Source organism: Labrus bergylta, chromosome 18 (genome assembly GCF_963930695.1).
Source record: "Labrus bergylta chromosome 18, fLabBer1.1, whole genome shotgun sequence".
Classification (NCBI taxonomy): Eukaryota; Metazoa; Chordata; class Actinopteri; order Labriformes; family Labridae; genus Labrus; species Labrus bergylta.
The window spans coordinates 10,007,370-10,034,319 of NC_089212.1; the positions used below are offsets into that span (position 1 = coordinate 10,007,370).

The 26,950-nt window shown below is 42.7% G+C and overlaps 1 protein-coding gene across 8 annotated transcripts in view; it reads right to left on the reverse strand.

Annotated features, from left to right (window-relative positions):
- Nucleotides 1-26,950, reverse strand: part of ralgapa2 (Ral GTPase activating protein catalytic subunit alpha 2) — a 93,475-nt gene that overhangs the window by 7,016 nt on the left and 59,509 nt on the right. For all 8 annotated transcript variants that reach the window (XR_010669079.1, XM_065966078.1, XM_020645036.3 and 5 more), the window contains 8 exons: nucleotides 26,445-26,622; nucleotides 24,256-25,078; nucleotides 23,532-23,603; nucleotides 22,826-22,949; nucleotides 22,545-22,700; nucleotides 19,612-19,770; nucleotides 18,275-18,402; nucleotides 693-814 (listed from right to left, as the gene is read on the reverse strand). Coding sequence is in view for 7 of the 8 variants with exons in the window: in XM_065966078.1 (XP_065822150.1) it covers nucleotides 693-814; nucleotides 18,275-18,402; nucleotides 19,612-19,770; nucleotides 22,545-22,700; nucleotides 22,826-22,949; nucleotides 23,532-23,603; nucleotides 24,256-25,078; nucleotides 26,445-26,622 (1,762 nt within the window). In the remaining variant the exon portion in view is untranslated. The remainder of the gene's footprint in view (nucleotides 1-692; nucleotides 815-18,274; nucleotides 18,403-19,611; nucleotides 19,771-22,544; nucleotides 22,701-22,825; nucleotides 22,950-23,531; nucleotides 23,604-24,255; nucleotides 25,079-26,444; nucleotides 26,623-26,950) is intronic.

Here is a 26,950-nt window from a genome sequence, read left to right on the forward strand (position 1 = left end):
CCATGTCAAAACAGAGTGTGTGTCGGGATCCGATAGAGTGGAAAAGTGCAATCCTGTATTGATTTCAGTGCTGTTGCAGATCGATCAGAGCTGCTACAAGTAGGAAGAACAAGATAAGACACGTTTTCCATTCTATTCATCATGGACTGATAAGAGTGCTGTGCTGACATCCGTATGCTGCTGTTTGTCAGTGGGGTCTCTTAAGTGTTGTTGAATGAGCTCATGGAGACACGCACACGAGTGTACACACACAGACACAAATGCACTCTGTAAAGTCATTTAACAGGGCTGCTCATATTCATAGAAAAGTAATTGCATGGAAAGATGCAGTTTGAAACAAGAGATGAACAAAGTAGCGTGAGTGGGGTTTGAGGAAGTGGAAGAAGCAGTGTGTTTGAAGTCAGTCAGATAATGTTAAGCGCCGGGCCCCTCGTTTGATATTCAACAGTGAGCGTAGGCGTAGAAGAACAGTGGAGGGAATGAAGAGGAGAGGAGGCAAGGGGTACAAACAGGTGTGTTGGTTATTAAGGAGGAGGAGGTAAGAAAAGATGACCAAGGAGGGCAAAAGAGGGCATGGGAGAGAAATGCTTACATGTGAGCAACAGAGAAAAGGAGAGAAAGAAAAGAGGTTAAAGTGATGGAAGAGAAATGACATTAAGGATGATAGAGGTGCAGTGTAGTTCATTTCTCACCTGTTCCACTCATTGGATAGCCAGGAGAGGGGGAGAAGACCTGTGAGGCGAAGTCTTCAAAGGTCATGACCTCTCTATGGTTCTGAACAATGGCCTCCAAGTAGAGTGCTCGCTCCTCATAGCTGGAAAGCTCTTGTTAAGAAAAAAATGGCATGTTGGAGAAACAAAACATGGCAGGACAATTTGTAACCTTTTGTGTGCTTACACTCAATAATGGCACAATGTGTCAGTTAGGACCAAATGACTGCAACAGTTAAAAATCCAATTTTTTTCAGAGCTGCACTACGTATACATGCATGTTGAGAGTGAGCTGAGAGCAAGAGAGCTTTGGCAGGCTGGGTAGCTCCATCATCAGCGACCCAGCCAGAAGCAGAGATGGAACAATCAGCCATGCCACACATCCCCAAATGAGAAAGCAGTCTCCAAAATAATCATAAAAAAGAGAGAAAGAATACATGACTACTGGCGTGTTGCTCCAAACCTCTCCTGTCCTCCCCTCTCAGCCCTCTCTTCTCTCTAATAGAACCCCTGCTGCAGGCAGCATGTCTAGGACCACCCTCCCCGATGTGCTGCCTGCCACTTCTCCGTGCCATCAGGGGGAAAATTGGAGCCATTTGAAATTCAGAGTGACAAGCAGCGACTGGAGCCTGGGCAGCCAGCATGCAGGATGGATGTCCGGATTTGAAATGGGAAGGCTTAAATAATTAAATAAATAAACAAACCTGTAAAATGGCGGTCGGGTGATGGTAGAGAACATTTTGATGGCAATTATCACGTCATTACCAGAAATATATGGTGCAAAGTCTGTTGTGGAATGTAGACAGAAGGTGGATGAAATATGGGGCAGGAAAAAATTGGGGTGAAAGGGTTTATGTAATGGCATAATGATACAAAGCTCCTGTGAGATTAACTGTATGTGTGTATGTATGACAATGAGCCCGATTATTCAAACAACTATCTGTTGTGGCCATTTTTCTTGATAGACAACAGCCAACACATTGCTAGACAAACAAGTATTGTCACTTTTACACAGACAACTCTAGTCTCTCAGCACAGAGGCCCCCCTCCCCCATATCTCATTATGACTGCCAGGGTGGAGTGGCACTGGTCTGCTGCTGAGGCCAAGGCTGAACCAGGCTGAGCTCAGATAGGCTGGACTGGGCCGAGAGGCTCCGGTCTGGGTTAGATAGATAGGACGAGACAGTGACTGGGCAGGGGGCCTGCAGTGGGCACATGCCGCCACAGCGGGGGCCAAGGCAGCCATGACCAATGGCTTTGAGGGAACCGTGGCAAAGCTGGGGTGACGGGCACCTGAGCCGGGAGGCACTAGGGGGTTCCATGGCCAAGCTGCTCACAGGGACAGACGGAGATGGTCAGAGAGCAGAATAAGACAAAGGAAAACGTAATAAAGGAAGATACGAAGTAAGCTGGACTAAATGGAAGTGAGTTTCTGTTCCAATGTTATTAATGTACCAATGTTATCAAAATACTAGTAAATGTAGCTGAATGTGTGGCTCAGACAGAAATAGCTGACTACTGTGTAAAAAAAACTGCGGGACTTTTTAATTTTTTTTTTTAGCAGTTTGATGCTAAATAAAAGTATTGAATGAAAAAAATAAAGTAAAAGCTCATATTCACAATCTTGAGAAGGAAAAAACATATGACCAAAACTGTATAAAACCCTGTTAATCACATAATTGTATTTAACTAACTAACTAACTGCTCTCTAAAGGACAAACATCTCCATCAGAGAGATACAGAGTAGTATGACTTGAGGGAAAAATCTGCACTTTCTTCCCCAGTTCTATATCTGCCTTCCAGTCATAGCTGGGTATGCAACGTCACTGTTTTCTGTCACTTGCTCGAAACAGTATTGGACAAAGAGTGGGCATCCTAGTCTCTGCTGCCATGGAAACTTGGGTCACATCTCTGTGTGGTGGGTCATATCCAGGCTTTTATGGATGACAGACAGAGAGAAGGGATGTTTGTAAAAGAACAAAATGTGCCCAAATAGGTAATAAGTAGAAGACAAAATAAATTAAATGGAAGGACTTAATGAAAAGAAATGAGAGACGTTAAAAGAAAACTGACAAATAAAGACAAAGAACGAGGAGAGAGAAAGAGAACCTCGGCACAGCGTGGGTCAACAGAGCCATATGGCTGTCCATTATCAGAGATGCAGATGACTGGAGGCCTGTTATTGAGATTCCTAAAGCAAATATTGACTCCAGCTGGAGCAGACGCTCTCTCTGACTCTGACACACGCCTCTCCTCCACTACTTCCTTCCGCTGCCCTCTATCCAAGTAAGACAAATGGATTAGAGTGGGTGAGAAAAAAAAACTTCAAAAAATAAAATGAAGGGAGATGGTTTAGAATTATCGAGATGAGGGAAAACATACGACAGCCTGCCAGAGAGAAAGACAGGCAGCGAGGAAGGTAGACTAATAAAAGGTATTTTGGAGATGAGTGAAAGCGAGAGCCATAATCAGCTCACTTAAGTAAATGTACGATGCTATCTGTGGGTAAAAAAATTGCTGCACAGAGATCAGACCTGATGCACAGTGAGGGGTAATCTTGTATTTTCTATCCCTCACACACTCCCTCATCTTCCTCTTTTTCTCTAATTACTAAGCCATGGGCACAGCTTGTTCCCTTGCATATGCACAGATGCTGCCTCCATGCAGTAACTTAATCAAGGGACATGTCGACATAAGTGACGCAAAGACCATGTCCATGTCATGGACACCAAACCTGCTGACACTGACCTACTTTTGTGAAAAATAAACGGCAGCTTCTGCTTCTGACAGGTGCTTCAGTGTTTGTTTCTTGGTCAAGCTTCAACAACAAAATACAAATGGTTAAAATACAAATATTGTGTGTTCTAAAATTATTTCTGGTGAACTCCCTTACTGTGTTGAATAAAGCGTCACTGTATTCAGAGATATGAACAATTCTCATAAAGCTTGTGATGGCATAGATGAAAAGAAAAATGCAGGCAGGTCTACATTTCCACAGATGGAAAGCAACTTAAGTCACCCATGACATAACTGTCATTTACAGCTAAACTGGGTAGACATGCAAGACAAGCCGGTGTGTGGGAGGAGAGTGTTTTGCACCACTTTGGGAATTTCCAAGGAACCCCTATGTTCCACACTGCTGACTTCTTATTAGAGAGAAGAGAGAGAAATAAATGCAATATCTAAGGAGCATGACAACCACTGGGGTTCTAATGAGGAAAGAAATGTCAGTGAGCGAGTTGATGTAAAATAAGTTTAGTCAGTATGACTGTAGAGACATTTAGGTTGTGGTTAGGGAGGTAGGGAGGAGAAAAAAATCTCAGATCCAGACTATTAACTACAACATTTACACATTTGGGCTAATGTTTTTTAAATGGATAACAGCCTGTTCCTTGCTTGCCCTCTCCCTCTTCTGTCACAAGTGAAGACAAAGAAAGGGACTTGTGGTTGGCATGTGGTGTGTGAGTAGTTGCTTATCCAAAACACATACAGTACAGCAGTCAACAATTTTACAGGTCAATTATGCTGCTAACTTGCCAAAACAAAACAATGCTGTATGTTGCTGAACAAACATCACAAGACAGAATAAAACAACATATGTGTGTATGTGTATGAGTCAGCCTGCGTGTACATGCATATGTATCTGTGCATGTATGTATACATATGCATGCCTGCTGTCCAGATGGCGGGGGGGGGGGGGGGGGGGTGTAGTACTTTTGGGGAATGGTGGGGTCAAGCATCTTTATGGATCAAAGCCAAGGTCAGGGCAGCTGCAGTGGCCCATGTTCAAGGTGAATGGAGGCCTCAGATGGCTCTTCATTAGCAGGCTGCTCAATCCCTGCTGGACCCCATCGTCCAACCACCACCAACCCTCATCATCATCTCTCTCCCTTCTTCTCTCCGTCCACAGGGACCCGCCTGTCCACTGGGATCCATTTTGAGCCTTGCATAACCCCACCCACAATCTAGACACATACACATGCTCACACATTGGTGTTTACACACACACACACACACACACACACACACACACACACACACACACACACACACACACACACACACACACACACACACACACACACACACACACACACACACACACACACACACACACACACACACACACACACACACACCCCAACCACACACCATTCCTTAAAAGAGCTTTTGTTGACCTTTGAACTGGTGTCTCTCTAGAGAGCAGCATCCATACCATCCAGCAATCGTCTTTGTGCTTCTCAGTGTCCCTGCTGACAAAGGGCCTCACGCCATCACTGGCCTCTGACACACTCCACATCTTTAAACACACACACACAGGAGATAGGGACATTTCATGACTTCCGTCAATCCACCTTAAGATAAAGGCACTTAGTGTAATGGGAAATATGCAAACCTGTTAAACTCAATTAATATGATAACAAAGGTTTAGTAAAGATTGACCTCATTTAACTCTTTGCAAGATAACTATCTTCTGCTATAGTTAGGAAAGAAACGTTTCCTATTTGTCAATCCAATGTCCCACACTTCTAACGTAAAATCCAACAGGGATATTCAAGAGCTTCAGTTAGACCAGTGCTGTGTTAAGACATAGAATAGATTCTTAAAAAGGTTCTTATTAAAATAGTTTAAGAACCACATGACCCCTGTGTGACAAGCCATCTGGAGCTTACCAAATGGAAATCCAAGGATTCAAGGAGCAACACTGGAAACCTCAAACAGTGAATTGCATTGGTTGTAGTATCATGTAATATGCATGGTTTGAGCAACAGGGACTGGAAGGCTTCAAACCAAAATGTTAAGGCAAGAACCTGTTTGATGCATTATTATTACAAAATAAGAATATACTGAGACATATTCTTAGTAATCTTAACCTTCCTTAAGTAACTATTGCACAAATAAAGAACTAAATATACAGACAGAAAGAGACCCAGAGACTCTCACACACATGGATAATCTGTTGATTATCTGTTGAAGGCAGGGCAGAGGGTGAAGGTCTAGATTATGCAAAGGAGCATTAGTAGGGGTCTTGAGAAGCTCCATACTGACATTTCACTACTTAATCTCCATTCTGTCCACTTCGAAGTCACAGAAGTCAGAGGACGAAAAAAAGTGAGGGTGACTCCTGCCTGCCCTTTTGTCAAGGATGCTTTTATTATTTTGACTTCTGTCTCTAAAGCTTAGATCCCTGACTAACAAGAGGGCTAGAAAGCAGGCAAGTGAAGTAAAATGTCTTCACATAGCCCACTATGATACATTACAATATGCTTGGAAATCTGTGCAGCATCTATCAACCTCACACAGATCATTTCAACAAGGAAAAACTGTCGGTAGAAAGGGAAGACACCAACAGAACACTCACAGAGGAGCGATCCCTGGTACAAAACTGAAAGTCATGCACTATTCCATGTCAAACATACAAGTGACAAAAATCATAAAAAAATGGAGAATGTAAATATAGGATGAGAATATTATCTATAAATTGGGAACACCTAAAGCTTTAAGTGACCAATAATAATAAACTAACTGAAAGTTAGCTTGAAAACATGAGATTTGAATTTGGATTTACTGTTAAAGCTTCATCTGAGTCAGACTGTCAGCAGAGAAGTTACTGCAGAGGAAGCTGGGCTAATAGGAAAAATCAGACAGGAACCCTGTTTGGGACAGTGTGGGATGGCAAAAAACAATTACAAGGAGATCAGACAGGTTTGAAGAGGAGGGCTCATTCACATACTAACATTATGTAAGTTTCCTTAACAAAAAAAAAAAAAAACTTTTTCATTATAACTGTAGGCTTTACCTCATCCTTGAAGAGGATATATGACTGACCATCAAACCGCATCAGTGAAGTTTTACTTGAGGAACATTTAAATGAAGTCCAGCGCTATATATCCCAGTTACCAACACTGGTTATGGGGGAATGCTGACAAAAGTCTGTGAGAGACTTTAATGAAAACTAAAGAATCCTTTTGCAAGGGGGGAAACCATTACTGGGCCTCCCCAACAGCAGCCAAGGTTAATCCTGTTTGTAGAAGCACTGCTGGCAAAAGGGGCTCTTGTAGTGAAGAGGGACAGTTTATAGATGAGGTGGAGGGTGCCACTAGGTGCTTGACCCCCTCCTCTCTTAGCCCCACATCTGCCCATTAACCTGGGCCAATCAGCTTGACCTTGATGAGGAGAGGAGCTCAGGAGTAGCTCACAGCACCATTGACTCCAAGCAGTCACATAATTGCCCTGTTAAGAGGAAGGGATGTTGGGGTGCTTGGTTGCTAGTGTAAGCAGGGTAAAAAAAAAAGCTGTCATTATGTTTTTCATTATTAATTGTTGAAGAACATGTACACACTCTATGCATGTTACTGGATAACACAATTACTTTCCAACCATTATATATATTCAGAGGTTGTGTCTTCGGATCAGTGGTGAATTAAGAGGGAAAAGGTGTTTAATTTGAGTAATGATCTAAGGAAAACATTGGTCGGACACACCTTTAAATGACTTTCATACAGGTTGCTGTTGGCTACCATAAGTGGTATTGGCAGCAAATTGGTGTAAGTTGATCTTGCTTAAAAACAACAGGGGATAACAGTGCCTTCTCCCAGAGGAATTGCTATAGAGACGCAAATTAGACTGCATATGGATGAACTGTTACTCATTATGGGAAAGGACAAAAGTGGCATCAAATGACAATAAAAGGCTGGGAAATGAGAACAGGGAAATGCACTGGTAGAGACACAAAAACAAGGGATAGAACTATGGAGAAAGAAGGTGGAGATGGAATAGAGGGAGGAGAGAGACAGAAAAGAGGATGGGAAGAAAGAGGGATAAAGCCGAGCAGGTGTTGATTGGAGAGAGGCCAGGCGGTGAGTGCCAGCGGTACCTGTTGTCACAGCGAGAGCTGAGGTGTGAAGCTCGTCTCAGCAGAGGCCCTTAGAGGTGTGAGGTGATTATGGGAAAACGGGGAGGAAGACAGAGACATTTAGATGGAGAGACATTGAGAGAGAAAAAGAGAGAGTGAATGTGGCAATAAAGCTGGCTGCTGGAATAATGGCAGAGAGGGAAGGAACAACAGATTGAGATGGATGGAGTGAAAGTGTATATGACAGAAACCTGCCAGTAGGGTGACTGTATCGTGTTGGTGTGTGTGTCCCATTCACATTTTATACGGCAGCTACTCAAACCCTGGTGTCTCATTAAACAGCTTTTTGCTGTAGACACAGCAGCAGGACAGAAAATGTCTGAATGTGTCACAGATGCATTATGATGAGTGGAGGTGTTTGTATGTCCATTTTCTGGGTGTGCATAGAAATACACAACATTACATGCTCTAGAGAAATAGCTGCTTTCAGAGAGTCTTAACAAGTAGCCTAATTAGGAGGAGGTCCAGGAAACAGGAGCTCAGGAGCCCCAAAGGAGTCGGGTCAAACAGTAAGCCCAGGTTAATGACACCTCCTGAGGGGTGAGTTTCTCACAGCAAGAGCTTTCTAAGCTCCAACCTCCACACCTCTCTACCGTCCATCTGGCATTCAGACAGCGGCATGGGAAATTATGGCTCTGACATCACTCCTAACATATGACATCATCACTGCCTATCAGTGAGTTCACGCAGGTTTGCCATTGCAGCAGACAAAATCTGATGTCTGCTAGCTGGCATGAGCAGTGTATTTATGAGCTTGACTGGTTGAAGTAGTCACCCATTTTCTCACATCTCTGGCAACCCACCATTCCTCTTGGGGACACTTAAAATCGATTGCTGCTCCACAACAAATCAAAAGACAAGCACCTACAAGAAAGTCAATGTTGACCTCTAAACTTTGTTCAGACCTACTGGTTGTTGGGGCTTTGCAGCATATAAATGATGAAGCAACAAGTTCACAACACAGAGAAACCGTATGGCCACAAGCTACCTGGTGACATCATAATCACAATTTGTTGTTTAACACAACATGACCATCAAAGCCTGCTGGGCTTGTGTATTCAGATGAGCTGAGTCTGTTACCAATCTCTTTTTCAAAGGACTCTGGTCTCCATTGATGAGTCGTAACACAGCAGCCTTAGATGTGAAACACAATGGATCGACATGATTAATCAAACACAGGCCCATTATAGCCAGACAGTCACACAGGCCTCCACCGTGCATTAACAGAAAGTCATAATAAGATGAGCAAAAAGGCTCATAGGGAAGAAGATTAACAGATACAGTTCTGTCACTGGGTGAGAGTTCTCTCTGAAGGTCCCCTTTGTCAGTGATGATGGCCAGGGTGACATGAATGCCTCAGCCTTCTGGAAACATTATTAGGTCAGGACAAAGGTGTGCATCTTATGAGCTATCTGAGGTGAATACGCGTCATATTTTTTTCTTCAGTTCCTGATATTTGAATTGTTCAGAATCGAGACAGGGAACAAGAGCATCTATCTGATCTCAATTTGAACTTTTAATAAAAAGTCAAAGATGAAACAGAAAAGAGCACCCTGGACCTTGACTTTGATCGAGATCCATCTGATTGCTTTTGAGGCATTTCACCTTTCTTTCCTCAAAGTTTAATGATGAAATTTATACTGTGATAATAATTATCAGGATACAGACCCTAAATCAGTTTCTGCCCACCTGTTCCCAGCTCAAAGAAGCACAACCAGCGCCCTGATGTTCTATAATCTATTTGGGACATCTGAAAAACAGTGACACTTAAGTTACTCAAGGATAAGGGCCAACTCTGGGTCATGCCAAATGGCTCTGATTTTAACCATACGTTAACACCGTTCAGACAAGCACTGATGAAATATTAAAACAAAATGAACAGAGGCTTTTGCAATTTTAATGATGTTTGTGGCATGTGCAACAGAATAACTGTGATGCCTTAACGCCAAGCATCTCAGGCTGCTTCTCCACTGAGACATGCTGCACAGTCTCTTGTTCCTTTATTGCCCCCTCTATGAAAGGTTCATCGGGCCAATTAGTCTGCCTGGCTTTATGCAAAATGACAGGCATTTAGTGGGAATGGTAATGATTAGTGCTAGTGCATATTAGGTTACACATGATCACAGCTGTGGTGAAAGCACAGAAAGGGTTATAGTTACTGAGGGCAAGGGGATTTTAATTTGCCCTCCTTTTTTGATTTAGGACATTTTTCAATAAATACCATTGTGATTAAAATGGCATATGTACTAGTTTGAAAATGACATTTGCAGAAATCAGATACATTTGTTGTAATTGTTTTAAAAGTGAAAAATTCAAGATAAAAGTTTTTTTAGATATAAAAGTTTTTTCATTTTGAAGGAATATATATTTATACATATATACAGAAATGTACATATGTACACTGTATATATATATATATATATATATATATATATATATATATACACACAGTATATACATGTACATATATGTATATACATACACATATGAAAACAAATAAACATGCAGACAAAATCTTGACACAATGAAAAAAATGGACTTCTGAATTGGCAACATCTTTTTTCCTAATCCTCGCCCCTGGGCTATATTGTGCAGTCAAGCAGGCTATTACATGGCAACAATTAGGGGGGCTGGAGCCCAACACCTGGTTGTCTCATATTCTGGCCCTTCGGTGGCAGCTGACTGTACAGTCTCACAGCCAGGTGGCCCTCCTTCAATGACATTAGCTAGTCACTCCAGGGTTAACAAGGAGTCTGCCATCATCCAGTGGGCATACATAGAGCTCCATTCAGAATTGAAGCTTTTGTAGTGGAAAAGGAATGATAGAGACAATGTTGTTATAAAAACTTGTTCAACACAAGATCTCTAGCAGAGAGCCCCGGATAATAAAAGTGACCTCGAGGGAGGGGTTGGGGCCTCTTGGATTTGTAGTCTAAGTTCAGTGTGCTCCCTTGATTGGCTCAAACGGAGCTAGCAGCACGTCAACTGTGCATCCTGCAGATTATAATGGACCTTTTCATGGGTGGACAAAAACAGATGGAGGAGCGGGAAGTGCTATACATCCACACAGACTTGTGATGATGTGGGGGGAGGCAAACTGGATTTTGTCAAAGTCGGCAGATACAAAAACAAGTGGGTGTAGCTAGAGCGGCCTGGCTATATCTGTCTGCATAAAGCCCAATTCCAAAGCCCCCTGGCTTGAAGATCTAAGGATAAATAATACTCATTAGAATAACAAAAGCTATAGATTTGTACCCCAATCAGCCAGAGTCTCATCAATAGTAATTAGAAGCTATACATAACTAATGAAGATGTGTACACTACATTAAACAAAGGTACTGAGGACTATTGTGTATCTAAATAGAGAGTGTGGGATAAGTGGACGTCTGCAGCACAAAGCCATTCTTACATTATAGTCATAATAATAAGACTAAGCCGTATGAATGCTGTGGACATAATAATTTTAATCATGCGTTGTATAAGACTAAATTCTAATATGTACAATGAAAAAAGATACATATAGATTTTTTAGATAAGAGGATCTCATTACATTATGTTGTTTCTGTGTCTGCAACCGCCAATCAAATACTAACTCTTCGTCTGACATCAAACTCAATATTATTACAGCCTGGTATAAGACACGGGAAGATTCGTCCAAGTAGATCTCTTCTAGCCACAACCACCACTTGAAAATAAAATACAGAGACTGCTCATATTAACACATCAAAGGCTGCTCTCACTGTAAGAAGAGGCAGACAATGCACAGAGATGCATACTTAAATTATTTTGTTTTGTTAGGGCTTTGTTTGCCTTGCCTTGTTTGTCAATGCAGAAAATTCCATTTAGTGCAAAAATGCAAATGTTGCAAGGCACAAGGACATCCTCTAAAAGAGAACAATGGACACAGGCCAACAGAAGAGCAGGCACTGCCTTTGAACCATTTAAAGAGGCATTAATGTGCAACTTATAAATAATCAACTAATACTTTCTTAAAACAGCCAATTAAGTCTGTGACAATATAAGCAAGGCAGCCATATGTAGAAAGAATAAGAGCAACACTAGTGCCATGAAAAAAATAGAAAATTCATGGCCATTTAGGGACAAAGGGACCCAATAATGTCAGAAGATGTCTGCACAAGAGTCCTGAAAAACCTAGGGCCACATCAGAGACCAAGAGATTCCGGTGGAGAATGATGAGTGACATTTCAGTGACATTTCCCAGCAGCATTAAATGCGAGGCTGTCTCGAGACAGCGTCGGAAATATCTATGGATATGCTTGCATGTGACACTGCCGTTAAGGCTTGCAGTTTCTTTCAGGGGATGGCCTCAGCTCTGGGGCCGGTGATGAGGAGCATGGACTCTGGGAGATTGAATGGTAATCACTGGAGCACAGATAATGGATGATTGAAGGCTCTCTCTACACCGCTGTTGGATTTCAATATCAGAGGGGCCCTAGAATTGGGATTCTTATCAGGGGCGGTGTGTCAAACAAAGGAGAGCTGAGCGTGAAATATGGGGTCTAACTCAGGCACACGACCATGGCGATTAGCACAAGGATAAAAAAGGCCGCACAAACAAAAGAGGGCAGCCTCAGCTGGACAAAGGCCTGTCCACTGCCTTGTAACAAGAGACATGGAAGGAAGAGGGGACATAAAAGAAGGGGAATAGTTGGTGTTTAAAGGAGGACAGGACAAGAGTTTTGCTGAGATGGCTGAAAGATGAATCGTGACAGAGATGACTGTTAAAGAGAGTTCCAGATTCCCTGCCTCTAAAGAAGAATAATGGACCAGCAGAAATACAATATACCCCGCCTCATACACATTCACAACAAACACACATTATCATCGATGTATAAACCCAAACACACACACGGTGGCACCAGGCTTCAAATCTCTGCCAAGTCCATCAAACAACAACAACAACAACAACAACAACACAAAAAAAGACAACATTATTCCCATGTATCTCCAGATTCCAAGCGATTCAGTTTACCAGGAAGCTCATTAACCCTCCCTTCAAGAACCCTAGACAAAAGAGGCGGAAAAAAAAACATAACTAATCAATGAGAACGCACCCATTGAGGAGGGGGGGGGGGGGGGGGGGGGGGGCAAGAACACATGCACCCATTTGGATAACCTGAAGAGCCAACAGCTTTTCCTTTAGTGTAGAGCTGGTTGGCTACGGGGCGGAGAAAGAAAGTTCATTAATTAAACAGGACTAGGGGGAACAGATGGAATGGCTAGCTGGATGCTTATCACTTAAAGCAGACAGACAGTTTTTACCCGCATGTTTCAAACAGCACCACCACATATCAATCACATTGCTTCTTAGTTGGTTCTAATCCAGTGGTGACACTTATTTTAGGGTATTTTGGCAGATGGACAGAGACCAATGATCCATAAGCAAGAAAGCCACTTAAGGAATGTAATTTCTTGTTGAAACTAAGCATGGCTATTAATGTTTTTATGTACAACCTCGTACAAAGGTTCTGGTACTGATGAGTGTTGATATCAAACCAAAAACCTCAGTCATCCCTTAAATATATGCACAACCAATTTTGGATCATCACTCAATTACAAGTCTTCTTTGTTCATGTGTATGCAAAATACAAAAAAGGGAATGACAGTCACACTGTCAACTCTGCTGATATACCTGTAGGAATCGAATCTAATGAGCTTATAATTGGAAGAAATGGCAGATTTTTCCTAAGTGGCCACAATGTGACACAGCATGGTTAAACAACATTTAAAGGTCAATTTAAGAAAAAATAAATAAAAAAGTTCCTTTTTTATCATTGTGGTTTAATTTTTTTTAATTAATAAATAATAGCCTTTGTAATGGCAGAGGCATTAGAATGGAAGCAGCTTCTATATAGGTACACAAATTCACAATTTCACTAACAGGCACAACAGTTTGACACCAGCAGTGTGTGTACACTTCCCCAGGCGGGGCTCTGGGTCCCTGCTGTTGGCCGTCTGGTTCCACGCCTGCTCTACCTGTGTTTAAAAGGGGCAGCGCCCATACGGCTCAGACCTCAGAGTGCAGGCAGGGATGGGCTGGGCCTCCAGGGCTTTCAGGGTGTTGGTGCCATGCAGCGGACGCCTTTTGTTACAGGCTGGGTGGCAAGGAGGAGGAGGAACTGATGTTGGGGGGTGGGGGATGGAGAAAAAAAATGAGTAATGCTATGAGTCATTCTGCATGAGCAGCAGGGGAGGGAGACAGAGGGGGGGGGGGGGGGCAAAGAGAGAGAATACTTTTGCATGTTGTATGAAGCTAGACGCCATATGCCATCCGAGCTGAACTGCCTCCTGAGTCAGGGCTCTTGGTTTGACAGGCCTGTGCTTTCCCCCTCCTCACCCTCTCCTCACCCCTGGAGCTACCCCCTTCTTCCCCAACTAACACCCTCCTCCCTCTCGGCCTTCCTGAGCCCAAGCACTGGGACAGGCAATTGCTTTGGTTGTGCACGGACTGCGCTGTGTGTATTTCTATGCGAGTTTGGGGGGTTGGTGGGGTAGACTGGGGGTACTCAGTGATCTGAACACATCGACATTGTCGTGAATCCCTGCAGGAACAGCTGGTCAGCTGGAGAGAAGGGCGGGAGGGGGTAGGGATAAGGAGGGGAAAAAGATGGGAGGCAGTGCGCTACACTGATAATGGGATTAGGTTAAAACATTCGGTGAGGAGGGGGGCCAGGGACAACACCCCCTTCTCTCTGTGTAGCCCCTAAAATACTGTGTGAACTCACACCCGCTCCATCAAAGCCAATGCCAGCCTTCACCCAAACCAGGCCACTTCAAGAAAGTACACTCAAAGTCAGAATTGGCCTCCTCACCAACCCCCAACTAAAAGGTTGAGTTAGTAATACAAATACACTTTAGTGCGACAAGTATGGTGATTTCTTTAGCCTCAATTGAAGATTTACTTGGTATTATTTGCAACATATTTTCCACCCTTATGTGGTCAGCCATGTTTTACATAAACAGGAAGTTGGCTAGTTTTACTCAAAGCAGCTCAGACCATTACGTGAATCCAGCAAATAATGTCAGGTTTGGCGTCTCACTGTGCCCAGTCAAGCACTGTGTTCCACACTGATATAGGCTGCTGAGTATTATCTATGAGACTGCCGACAGTTATGGCACAACAGCTGGCAAATTAGACCTATCAGTGATGCTAAATAATTCATGTGAGACAACACTAACATGGCAGATCCTATTCATGACATCCTATCATGCATACAGGCGCACTTTCATCTCTGCTAGGTAAAGAATCTTACAGTATACAAAAGAACACATTGCTCTTCAACAAAGACACAGTGAGAGTGGGACAATAAGTTGCTCAGAAGGGGTGTGAGAATGTGTCATTGTCAATGCAGTGACTGCAATAATTATGGGGTGGGTGGGGTGGGGGGGGCTTTACAGCACACAAAAGACTGAACACAGGATGTCATATATATATAACGTCCATTGGTTTTTCAGCAGACATCCATTGAAGTTATGTACATCTCGTTTTGGTGAACGGGGAAGGTGGGGGACTGTAGAGATGCTCACATAAGCATCAAAACATGGATGTCATTCAGCAACTTTCTGGGTTCCCCTAAAAAGATTTAGGCTCTCTCTTTTTTTTTTTTTGCTACTGCACAACTCTCTCACACACACACACACACACACACATATACAATACCTAAAAGCCTGGCTCGCATGACTGCCGATGGGCAGAAACAGATTATGGTTATTGATTGTAGCCTGGAGATGGATTTGTGTGTGTGTGTCAGTACAGAGGATTGGGACTAAGGGCAGTGTGCAAAAACTATTGATTCCATCCAGTAGGGAGGCTGTGTCTCTGAATCAAGGTCAGTTCCTCACTGTCTCACCTATTAGAAACTTGCAGCCTCTCCAAAAAAAAAACACACACACACACACACACCACTTAACAATATCCCCTAAGAGTGATGGAAGCCACATCAAACTCAAGTGTATATGAAGAGAAAGATGAATCCCAGCTTGTGGATAAATACATTAGGTCAGTGACAATATGAAGGATCTTCATCATTCATCTTACAGCAGACAGTAAACAAATCCAGAGAGAGGCTGAGTTTGGGCGACACAAACAAACTCACTGTCTCCTTTAAGTCAATATGTTATTTTGCATGCAGCGATAAGTACCATTAATAGAGAAACAATTATTCAATTATTCTACTTTGTTGCTGATGAATCGGTAATTGGAATGGTGGTTGGATAAAATATAAAATTGGTTTAGCTTGAACATTTTGTGGTTAAAATTTAAAATGTGGAAGTGAAGAGTGGACTAGCTGCACTTAGAACAAAGCCAGACCAGCCGCATTTTCCATCCGGCACGTAAATAATAGATGATACATTATGAGTTGTCTGTGAAAGGCTTGTGATATGATGTCCATGAGGCCATGGTGAAATCTTGACAGAAGGAATTGACACAAATTCAAACTGACAATGAGAGATGGAGACAGTCTAAAAAAGCTTAAATTAAACTAAACTGAAATCAGAGACGAAGAAAAGGGAGATAGAGAAAGAATATGTGATGAGGAAAATGGCCTACACTCATAGCCTATCTGTACATGTATTTTTTTTAAATGTTCAGAGCGGTCATTTTTCAATATCAAATCCTATTAGCCTGAGCGATACTCTGATTGTTGCAGCAAACTGCTGGAGTCCTCTCGAGCCTTGTGACAGAGCGGGAGAAGGAGCCACAGTGCCATACTGGCCTTTTATCTGGACACACAGGGGTCATATAGCCTTCTTTGAAGAAATATTCAACTAATTACCTTGGAGAGTGGCCTCACAGGCAGAGAGCAGACTGTGGATTGTTGAGGCATTGTGAAGGGGTATACTGAGGATGAGGATTTTCATAAAGCACGAAAAATCCTCACACACACATAAAAAAGGTTGGGTCATTGTTCCATCCTGTGACAGATAAATACCCCCATAAGCTGGAAGAATGACAACTGGAGAGTGAAGAGTTCGAAAGGCTGGTGCAAACAACACCACCTGCCACAAAGATTCTGTTTTGTTTCAGGTTCATGCCTCCGCTGGATTTTTTCTCAGTCAGGAAATTCTTTGATAACAATTCTCTTAACTTTGAAGTTTTCACCTAACAGAGTACTCACAACAATACTTTAAATAGTTGACATAGTATGTCTATCCTTACAACCTCTCTACTTAGGTAGACAAACAGCGGGAAAGAAACAGATACTAATGCTGGCAGCGAGCTTTGGCTGGCACATTTATTCATCTCCTCTCTTGGAGTGTGTGAGGCCTGGCTGCCTATCAGTGCCAGAAGTCCAGAGGCAGCGCTTATCTCCTCTCATAGATCATGCCTTTGTGTTGTCTGCTCCTCTGCTAAGGAATGCCAGGTAAGGCTTTTGTGGCCCACCACAAGTCCAGTACTGTCCAAACCCCCCCCCCCCCCCCGCCCCCTGAGGCTCACAGAGACGAGCAGCCCTGTCTCTGCCCCCCCTCTGGCACTGAGAGTCACACTGGGCTAATTCACTTGGCGTCGGGTAACAGACATCTGTCACTCAGGATGCCCTCAGGGACACACAGACAGGGCCTGATACACGGTGGTGGTGGGGGGGGAGGGGGGGGAGGGGGGGGGCAGTGTATGTGATGCACTGTGAAAAGCATACAGGCACATACATACTTGCACACACAACTGTAAACACCATACACCCCTGTGTAATTAAAGACAGAAAGCTTCTTTGGTTGTAACAGACAATGCTATCATGTTTTAGATACAGTTTAAAACCAGTTTTTACAAATGTAAATTTCTTAAATCCAGTACATACTCTGTCAACCAAATTGAACTTCCTTGAGGGAGGTTCCTATAGCAACAACCAGAGGGGCAGCGTGGTTCTGGTGAGGCGTTGCTGTACATGCTGTCCGAGAAGGAGCGGGGCGATGTGGGATATCAGATTTCCCCCTCCAGGGGCCATCCTGACTCTGCCCCTCCTCTTACCCCCCAACTCTTTGCTGCTGGCATTCACATGCTAATTCATCTCCATTGGTGATTACACTCCCTTTAAACCAACTGACAACTACAGCTGGAGTCATGCTCTTAACGGCACACCGTTGGATGGATGGGTGGAGAGATGAGAGTTAGGGTGTATATTTGTTTGTGTGATTGTGCATGTATGCACTTGTATTTGTTGACGATGTTTCATTTTGGCTCTCCTTGCGCTCCATAAAACAGTAGTGATAGATGATGACACATTATCAGTGCCTCTGCTCAAAACAGCTCCACATAACCTCCCATGATGCTCCAGGCTGTGAAACAGCCTCAGCCTAATAGCTGTATGTAAATCAGCCAGCCCATAAAGATCAGCGTCAGCACTCAGCTGAGGACGCTGGCTGACGTGACAACCACGCCACATGTCTCAATGAATTTACCCAAATGAGCCACTGGTGGTGCTGAAAATTAAAGATCAGTTGTGTTAAACATTTAATGGAACCATTTAAAAAAATGGCTCTAAATGTGAGCTCAAAGCCTTAATGGGCTCAGCTGTAATGTAACCAGTGGTTGACTTTTTTTTTAAATTGCATTTTTCTGTCAAAAAGTAATTCCTGTATAGGGTAGCAAACACAAAATGAAGCAGAAGGCATTGTAAGTGAAGGATACAAGCTCTGGTAGAGTGTCAGTCGGGACTTGACAGCTCTACTGGCATTGATACAGGTGGCCCGCACCAGGCTTGGCAGCAGCTTCCCAGTAATAATGGCGCCATTAAACAGAGGCCCAAAGAAAGGAACCTGGGGAAGTTAAGAAAAAATACAGAAAAAATAAGGACACATCAAACCTTTCAAATTGATCCAAAGTTGTTTTGTTTAGGCTCCTTTTATTGTAAAGAGGTTGATTCTTCTGATTGTGTGTTTCTTTTCTTTTCTTTTTACCGTTTATCCATCTGTTTGGGCCAAGGGTTCAAGTTGAAATTGGATTTTTACTTAACTTTGCATGACAACCACACATATATAATGCAAATCAATGTTAGGTAAATGAAATTAAAATGACAATCAATACTAAACAATGCTCTACCGAACAAATACAAAGGGGCAATATGCATTTTAGCAGCAGCCCGTGAGTGTGTGTGTGGGTACACGCGCCTGTTCATGCATATTGGAATCGGGCCCTTAATCACTGAAGCTCAATGGTCGTTGACCTGGAAGTTGACGTGAATGTCAAAGTCTCTCCAAAAGGTCCTGCTGTCTACAACTTGGTAGTTCAGCTTGAATAATAACCAGTCAAATTAAGCACAGAGTGGATTTAACCAGAAATGATACAGACCAATGAAGTTAATCACAAGCCAGAAAACTTTTTTTGACACTGTGTAAAGTAACAACTTGAATTAACTTTACAAGTTTGTGGAGTTGCAACAAGTTAACATGGTAGAATTTTCAAGTCAGTGGTGTGATCTCCATTCACATAATGACAGTGCTCAATCAAGTTTTTTATAAAACTATTATTACAACCTTTTGGGGTTCAGTGTTAAAAAACAGAGGCGGAGTATCGAAGGAGCTTCTTTACACTTTGTTGCAGAATTGTTATGTAAAAGTGGCTCCCATGAGGATCGAAGATTAAAGCTAGCAAAAGGAGGATAGTAACCACTTCTAAAGCACAGACCCACAGTGTGGGTAATTATGCATTGCAGGGACAGGGGACACTTCAGACTATTTACATTAAAACCACAAGAGGAGAAAACAAGACAATACGCTGCAAAAAGTGAATAAGAAATATGAGAAAGGAGCTGCTTCCAGAAAAAGGACTTAAAATAAGTGCAGTGTTGGATCTAGCCTTTATGGTTCTTGGAAATAAGGTAGAAAAAAATAAATAATAAGAATTCAAATAAAATTGAATAAAAAGCCAATTAAAGTAACTTATTGGTAATACACGTTAGTTCACCCTTCCTATAACCCTCTAGTTGCCAACAGTCTGAGTAAAATCTACTGGCTGTCATGACTTACCTGTGGTTTCTTCATGATCTGAATAAAAAACATGTGGTTCTTCATTGGGTAGATGACTATCAGCACGTCGCCAAAGTCAGTTGGGATGATGCCACGTCGGTAGTCCCTGGTGTGCTCTGACCACACTATGTGCACCTCATCATTTCCCAGGTGACGCAGCTGCCAAACAAACAAAATCAACCTAATCAAGAGGCTGGCCAGTGCAGGTAATTTCCATTGCTATGGTGATGATGACTAGAACACAAATTTAGTGAGATTAGGGCATGTTTATTGGTTTTCCAGGCAGCCCTGATCATCTCTGGAGTGAACTGAGGTTTAAGAGGTATAAAGAAGGTGTTGCCTGATACTTCTACAATGTACTACAATATACTGCTAATTGATAAGTTGCCAATACATAAATATATATAAAAATGCAGTTAGTGAAATTTGTCAGTACGTACATCAAAAAGCATTTTACCATGTTTCTTTCGATGCAAGCACTGTTGATGTATTAAAAGGATGAAACACAAATGTAGCAGGTGGAAGGAAAAGCTGAGTTGGTAATTTAAATCAAACCTAGTTTGAAAACAATGGTTAAAATACATGTCCAGGCACTGGTTTTGACTATTTTTATAGCCTTTTCATTATAAATTCAAATTGCAAACACAAAATGCACGAAATTGAGCATTTTAAAACCAAATAATTCAAATCCAATTAACTTTACCCATCAGAGATTAAATTGCTTCCAATTCCCACCCTATTCACAGACACAAATGAAACTAGGCAAGGAAGGAAAATACACTTAAACGACAGGAAATTGCTGATGCTAGTTTGAAATAGGTAAACAGCTTTCCTCTTACCAAAGTAAAATGGAAGGACACGGCTACATAATATTCCCTAGGTAGATCACTTATAAGCTTATAAGCTTGTAGTCCAGCGATGTTTTCTGGGGTATCATGGACACTGAAAAGTGAGCCTCTACTCAGAAGAAAACATCCGCCAATGTACGGTGGGCCTAATTAGCCATTAAGAAGCATGCCCTCGCCACCAAAAATGCAATTAGCACATTCTATTATAAGCCCTTAATTATGGTAATACCGTAATCTTAAACAAATCCACGGCATGCTGATTACCGAAGCCTGCCAGTGCAGTCTGTCTGTCCAAGGATCAGCAGGTACCAAGCAGGTCAGTCACTGGGACAATTTCAAAGAAAATGTTGAATATGCATTTGCACTAGACAATCAACATGTTAATTTGGGTTAAGATATTAGCATTTGGATGATCTTAATCAAAGTTTAATGAGGATGCTTATGCTCAAGACAATCATCTCCTGCACCAATTTATTTACTCCCTTGTTACTAACATCCACATGTTTGAGACTTCTTTAATAAAATGTGATTCAAGTCAAAGGCTCTTGTCCAATTAGCCCTATTTGACCTCCCACTCAGCAAATGGGCTTCACACACATGGAGACAGGAGACCAGAGGACCCCAGAACACAAGAGCCCCCTTATAAAAAACAACCTGCAGCAGCCCAGTTAAGCTTTAGTGCCAGAGGGTGAATGTGATAGCCAAGACATTTATCTAGCTCCCTCTCTCTTTCAAAGATGCACATACACGTATGCAGTCTACACAGCCTGACCCCAACCCTGCAGGTCACTTCTATAACCAAATTACTGAAGCCAGCTGCTACTGCTGCAGCCTGCACTGCCCTAAAACCCACAATTGGATTGAGGAATTCATGGTTTTCCGTCTTGTCTTTTTGGTTTAGCCGTTCCCCTACAATCGTCTACGAACAGGCAATCTGCCAAGCGAGAATTGCCCCATCCATTGCTCCCTCACAGTATGCCTCTTTGGTTACAGGCAGCAAAGGGTGACTGCTGGACTAAAAGTGTCATTTTAACAACAGGGAAACATCCCACAGAAAAAAACACTTTCCAATTCTTCATACCACTTTCTCTTCTGTCTGCCCCAAAATCTTTTTTTCATGAACATTCGTGCATGCAGTCAGACTGCCAATTTATTTGTTGCCTATGGCTGGTGTGTGGATCTGTGCAAGGTGAGCATCAGAAATGACAGAAATTCCAGGTGAAATGAATAGAAATGGAGTTGCAGCACACTCCTCTCTTGGCATGGCAGCCCCTCCTGCACCTTTCTGGAGGACTGACGTCCAAATCTTTACTCAGTCTAATTTTGACAGTCTCTAAGGAGTAGTTCCAGATAGGTTTTGTAGATGTAGGGGGTTATTTATGAGATGGAGAAGTGAAGATCTGTAGAGGATTGGAGGGGGGCTGGATATGATGAGAGCCTGATGAATTTCCCTCCTCAGCAGGGTTCTGTATGAGAAGATTGGCAGCACGGGCAGGGGCCTTGCAGCTCATTTCTTTGTGCTAACTGCTCCTGGTGCACTACAGCTCAGAATCCCACTGCAGAACCCAATCGATCGCTCCTGTGGCGGCAGCAGGAATTGGATAAAAGGATCCTGCCGGCATCCGGCCGGCGCCTGCCCTAGCAGGGAGAGCTAATGGCTGAATCCAGGCCCTGGTCACAGCCCGCAGGGAGGGGTGCATGGGCTAGCAGAATCACAGTCATTACCACCACGGCACATGCCCTCTCTTCACTCACGCGCCTGCAACTCTCTACTCCTCAGGCCTGCCTGGCTGGGGTCACTAATCAATGCCCGCACTCTGAAGTCACACCTCCTGATCACAGCTTAACACAAAGCTGAAAGCTACATCAACATACTGCTATGGTCAGGCAGGACTGTGTAGCCATTTGACTGCGTCAATCAGGAAAAGTAGTAATTTCTCTCTTACCTTGATTAACCCTGATAACTTTGGGTGGGCAATTTTCAGTACAATTTATAATAACTCAAATGTCATAAACAAGTAGCAGTTGTCTGAATATAAAATTAAAGATGTTAAAGAGATAATAAATACAAACAGGACTTCTTACCTTTTTGGTGAGGCAGTCATCAGAATCAGATGGCATACGAGTGGAGACATGGAAGATAGCTTCCACAGTGGAGGTAGCATAATAAGGAGCTGTTAAACCTGTGCTGCCATTCCTCTGTAGGCCACCCATAAAGCCACAATGTGTGGCCAGGTCCACCTGAGGAATACAAGTAGAATTTAGTATGTTCCGAGTGTGCCTGAATACCTGTGTGGAAATAATGAGAGCCAACTGTGGACACTGAGAGCTTGTTTGGGTGCATTTGAGGGTGTGGTTGTCTTCACCTCCCATCCCAGTCCAGACACAAAGTCTTCATACGCCTGGCTGCCGGCGCTGTTCGACAAAATGGAGCACTTGTCCTCTTGTCCCTCTCCGATGTAAAAGACTGCAATCTTGTGAGTCTCTCGGCTTCAGATCAAAACAAAAAGTAAAAATGATCAAAACAGAACAATAAAATGGGGGCTAATTTTATAAATGACAGCCACTTAAAAAAGCTTTGACATGAAAATGCAATGACTCAAAACACTACACCTTACTTGGCAAGGTAATATTGTGTGCAAGTGTAATTGAGATGAATAAAATCAGGACAACAGAATGCGACTAAAAATTCTTACATTTTTCAATTATCTCTCTAGCTTCAGTAAGATTAAAAAAGGTAGCAGTCCCCCTCTACTTTCCCTGTTTCCATGGCAGTACATCATGCTGGAGTAGATGGAGGACACTTTGCATGCTTGCACACAGTTTGTAATTGCCCAAACCAAGTCTGACCATCTGTGAGAATAAGGTCCAATCCTCAAGACTTTCTTGAATAAGGTCTTGTCATTTGTGATATGTTGAGTACTTACTGATTGGACATAGAGAGAAACTGAAAGAGTGGGCAGGAGGAGAGATAGCTGGAGACTTCCAAGGCTTTGATCAGGAGGAGAATGTACAGAAATCACAAGACGGACACAGGACACATTATGAACATGATATAACATAAATAATTACCACTGTCTGGAATCCAAGTTCTTCAGTTCTCTCAAGAGTTTAGAGTTTTTCTTCAACAAATGGAAACTTTTCCTGTTTGAGAGAGAGTGCTTTTTAAGACATGATAATACCAATTCTGTACATAAAACACAATTCAGGAAATGGGTATTGTGGCAACAATGAAAACTGTTTGAAAAAGTAGCATTATCTACAATACATTTTTTGGGGAGTCAAGATTAACAGGGGCATAGTGGGCACAGGTGCAAAAAGCAATCTCCTACAAGCTGTGTGCACGTTGCAACATCACCATTAAGAGGTGTAAGCTTTTAATTTTCGGGGAAGCACTGCAAAGATGTGGCTCTGAGAGGAAGACCTTAGTGAAAACAGCTGGGCACCTTTACCCTGTGGAGAGGAGATTAGAACACTGCAGACTCCAGTGTGCTTTTAACTTCAGCTTTTCAGTCTTTGAGTAATGAGTAAACAGCTGCGATACTTGGGAAATTAAGGAAGTAACTTGGGTTCAAGTATAGACTTACGATGTTCAAACAATTTTGTTACACTTCTTCTCTGGTAATTCTGCTACATTTAAAATGTGTTTTACAAATGATAAAGACAACAGTGAATATAAATACACAAAATAACTCTGTATGACTTTTTAAATACTATTTTTTGCCTGTTTTATCACTTTACTCCTCTTATGTGCAGATAAGGCAAATGATCGTAGCCAATTTTAGTTGGTAGGTACCTGCGGTCCCAAGAATTCATGCCAAGGTCATTAAGCAGCAGGCGACAGAAGTAGAAAGGAGCTTTTGGTTCCTGGTGGGATGGTTCCTTCTGGCAGGCAGCCCGAAAGCTTACGTCAGCATCCCACCTCTTCACTTGCTCCTCCTCCCTCTGAGTCTGACGCAGAATGGCCTCCAGGATGGCACTCTCTTGCTCCAGGTTCATACCATGGGGTGAGGGGGCAGGCTGGTTGAGCCTAAGTTGTGGCTGGGGCAAGCATTCTGGGCTGCTGTGGCCCAGGTCCTCCAAAAGCCTATCCAGAATATCTACTTCTTCCTCCTCAAAGCAGTCTGACACTGAGCATTTACTTTTGTACAGCCCCTTTGTTGGAGAGTTCTGCTGGTTCCCGCTTTGACTGACAGCTGTGGTAGTTGATACAGGGATATCAACTTCATTAAAAACTCCCACGTCATCAGAGTCTTCATTGGTGGTGCAGTAAAGGATTGAGCCATCCCATGAATATTTGCCCGATATGTCCCGGACAATGACCCGCACTTGGGAGGAAGGTTGGGGGGGCTGTCCAACAGTAGGGGTCTCAGAAGGAATCTGCAGGTAGGACACCAGCGTGCTTTCATTGAAGACAAACAGCTGCAGGTTGGGACTTTTGAAGACCTCAGAGGAGAGCTCTGAAGACTCCACGTATGGGTTGTCATGATTTTCGCTCACTAGACTATGGAGAAGAGCAGGACCACCACTCAGTGGATGATGGCCCAGATGGTTCACGAGGTGTGTCATGACCATCCGCGCTGTCAACGGTATCAGCTCCATGTTCCGACGTCGCTTTTCTGGTGGAAGATGAGGAGAGGTGTATAAAAATAAAGACTTTGTCTCTGAATTGAAGACATGTAAGAGTAAGACCACTAAAATGTGATCATTGGTAAAAAGTGACTGATGGACTTAGAATAAAAAAACTGCTCCTGCCGCCATCTTAAATAACATGTCAGACTTTACTAACCATATTTGAAAAGCCTCACATTTGTGTGTCGACATGCCTAATCTAATTTATGATTACTAATAGGGGAACTTTATTCATCCATCACAAAAGCTTGGTGAGCACACCTCTTAGTAGGTAATATCTAATCATGAGAGACAACTTTGAAAAGCCCATTGAGTCTTCTTACAATGGCCAAGCATCTGAACTGGCTGAGTGCTAATGAGAACCACCTTCTTTACAGACTGCTTAACAGGACTCTACTTATTGAATTGTATTTATGTAAATGCACAGGTTTTTACTACCAAGTGAAAGGCGTGCCGTGCATTATTCTGCAGTGATGTGGGGGAAAAAGACAAGAAGATGCACTCTTGTGCCAGTCCTATCAATACCATCATCCCCCATCAAAGTGGAGAAAGCTCTTTAGAAAGCAGGCCAAGCTGCATTAGAGATGTGCTGGCCCTTTGATGTGACTTGATCAATATGAGGTGGGGACATGAATATAACTAGGCCGGCACTCTTTGGTTTGCCCTTTTGATAGTGTTTTGTTATTTCTAAGACTCTGTGCAGCTGTGCACCAAAAGAACAGAGGTGTGGTGAAATTTCCTGGCAAAAGCTACTGTTCACATTTCTAGCATTGTTCCAGCAGAGAGGTCCTCTGTATATTTGAATAATAACAACTTTTTAGAAATTCAGTACATAGTAGGGGAGAGGGGAATACATTGACTAATGGAATCACAAGGTCACAAAAAAAGAAAGAAAAAAAGGATCAGATTTTTATCAAAACCCTATAATGGGTCTTCTCTCTAGGGCTGAGTACTAATGTGAACATTCCATTCCCTGTGATGGTTGATTTTCTTTTCATACTTTTAATAAAATATTGACATTTAATGGAGTCTCCAAATGGATGGGCTTTGAGTTTCCTTTTCCCTTTAATCTTTTTTAGGGGCTAAATATACGTGTATGTGGTGCCTCAGAAGTGTAGAATGAATCTATAATTATACGGATGTCGAAGTGTGATCAATGTCAGTCATCTGAGGATGAGCTAGATTGTGACATCTGTCAACTAACCGTCAACAAAGCTTTTACTGTCTCACGCGTGTTTGCTCAAATATGGACATACTAACATGAACGATGAAGCGTCATTTAAGTTGCCGGCAAGTGAAATCCTCCACATAGCAAGAATAAAAATGGAGATGAGAACTGCTTTATGAACTTACCCTCAGCTACAGTGAGCAGGCTCCCAAAGTCAGTGCTGGTTGTCTGGGAAGGTGGCGGCTCAAAACTCTTAACCTGACCCAACATAAGATCATAGTCAGTTGACAAGTCTGACAGGCTTAGGAGGTAGTGGCTCTGTTGGGTGTGCAAGTTGGAGCCGGCCACACAGCAGTGCAACACCTACAGAACAGTAGAAAAGGGACATGATTTAGAGATTATATCCAGGAGAAAGATGCCTACATTGATCTTTTACATTATTACATTGAAATACTCTTTGATGACAGAACTTGAGCTATGACGTGCAACAACACCTTCTTGTTAGATATAGTGGTGTCTGGTTAGACGATGCACAGTGACACCCTTACAGGCCTGTTCTAGATTGACAAGATCCAGGAGCACATGAAAGGGGAATATATGGTCTATTTACATCAGAAGGCATAGGAGGAAGGGGAGAGAAAGGGAGAGAAAAGAGGGTCTTTATTGTCACTAATCCATTTCTCCTGTGATG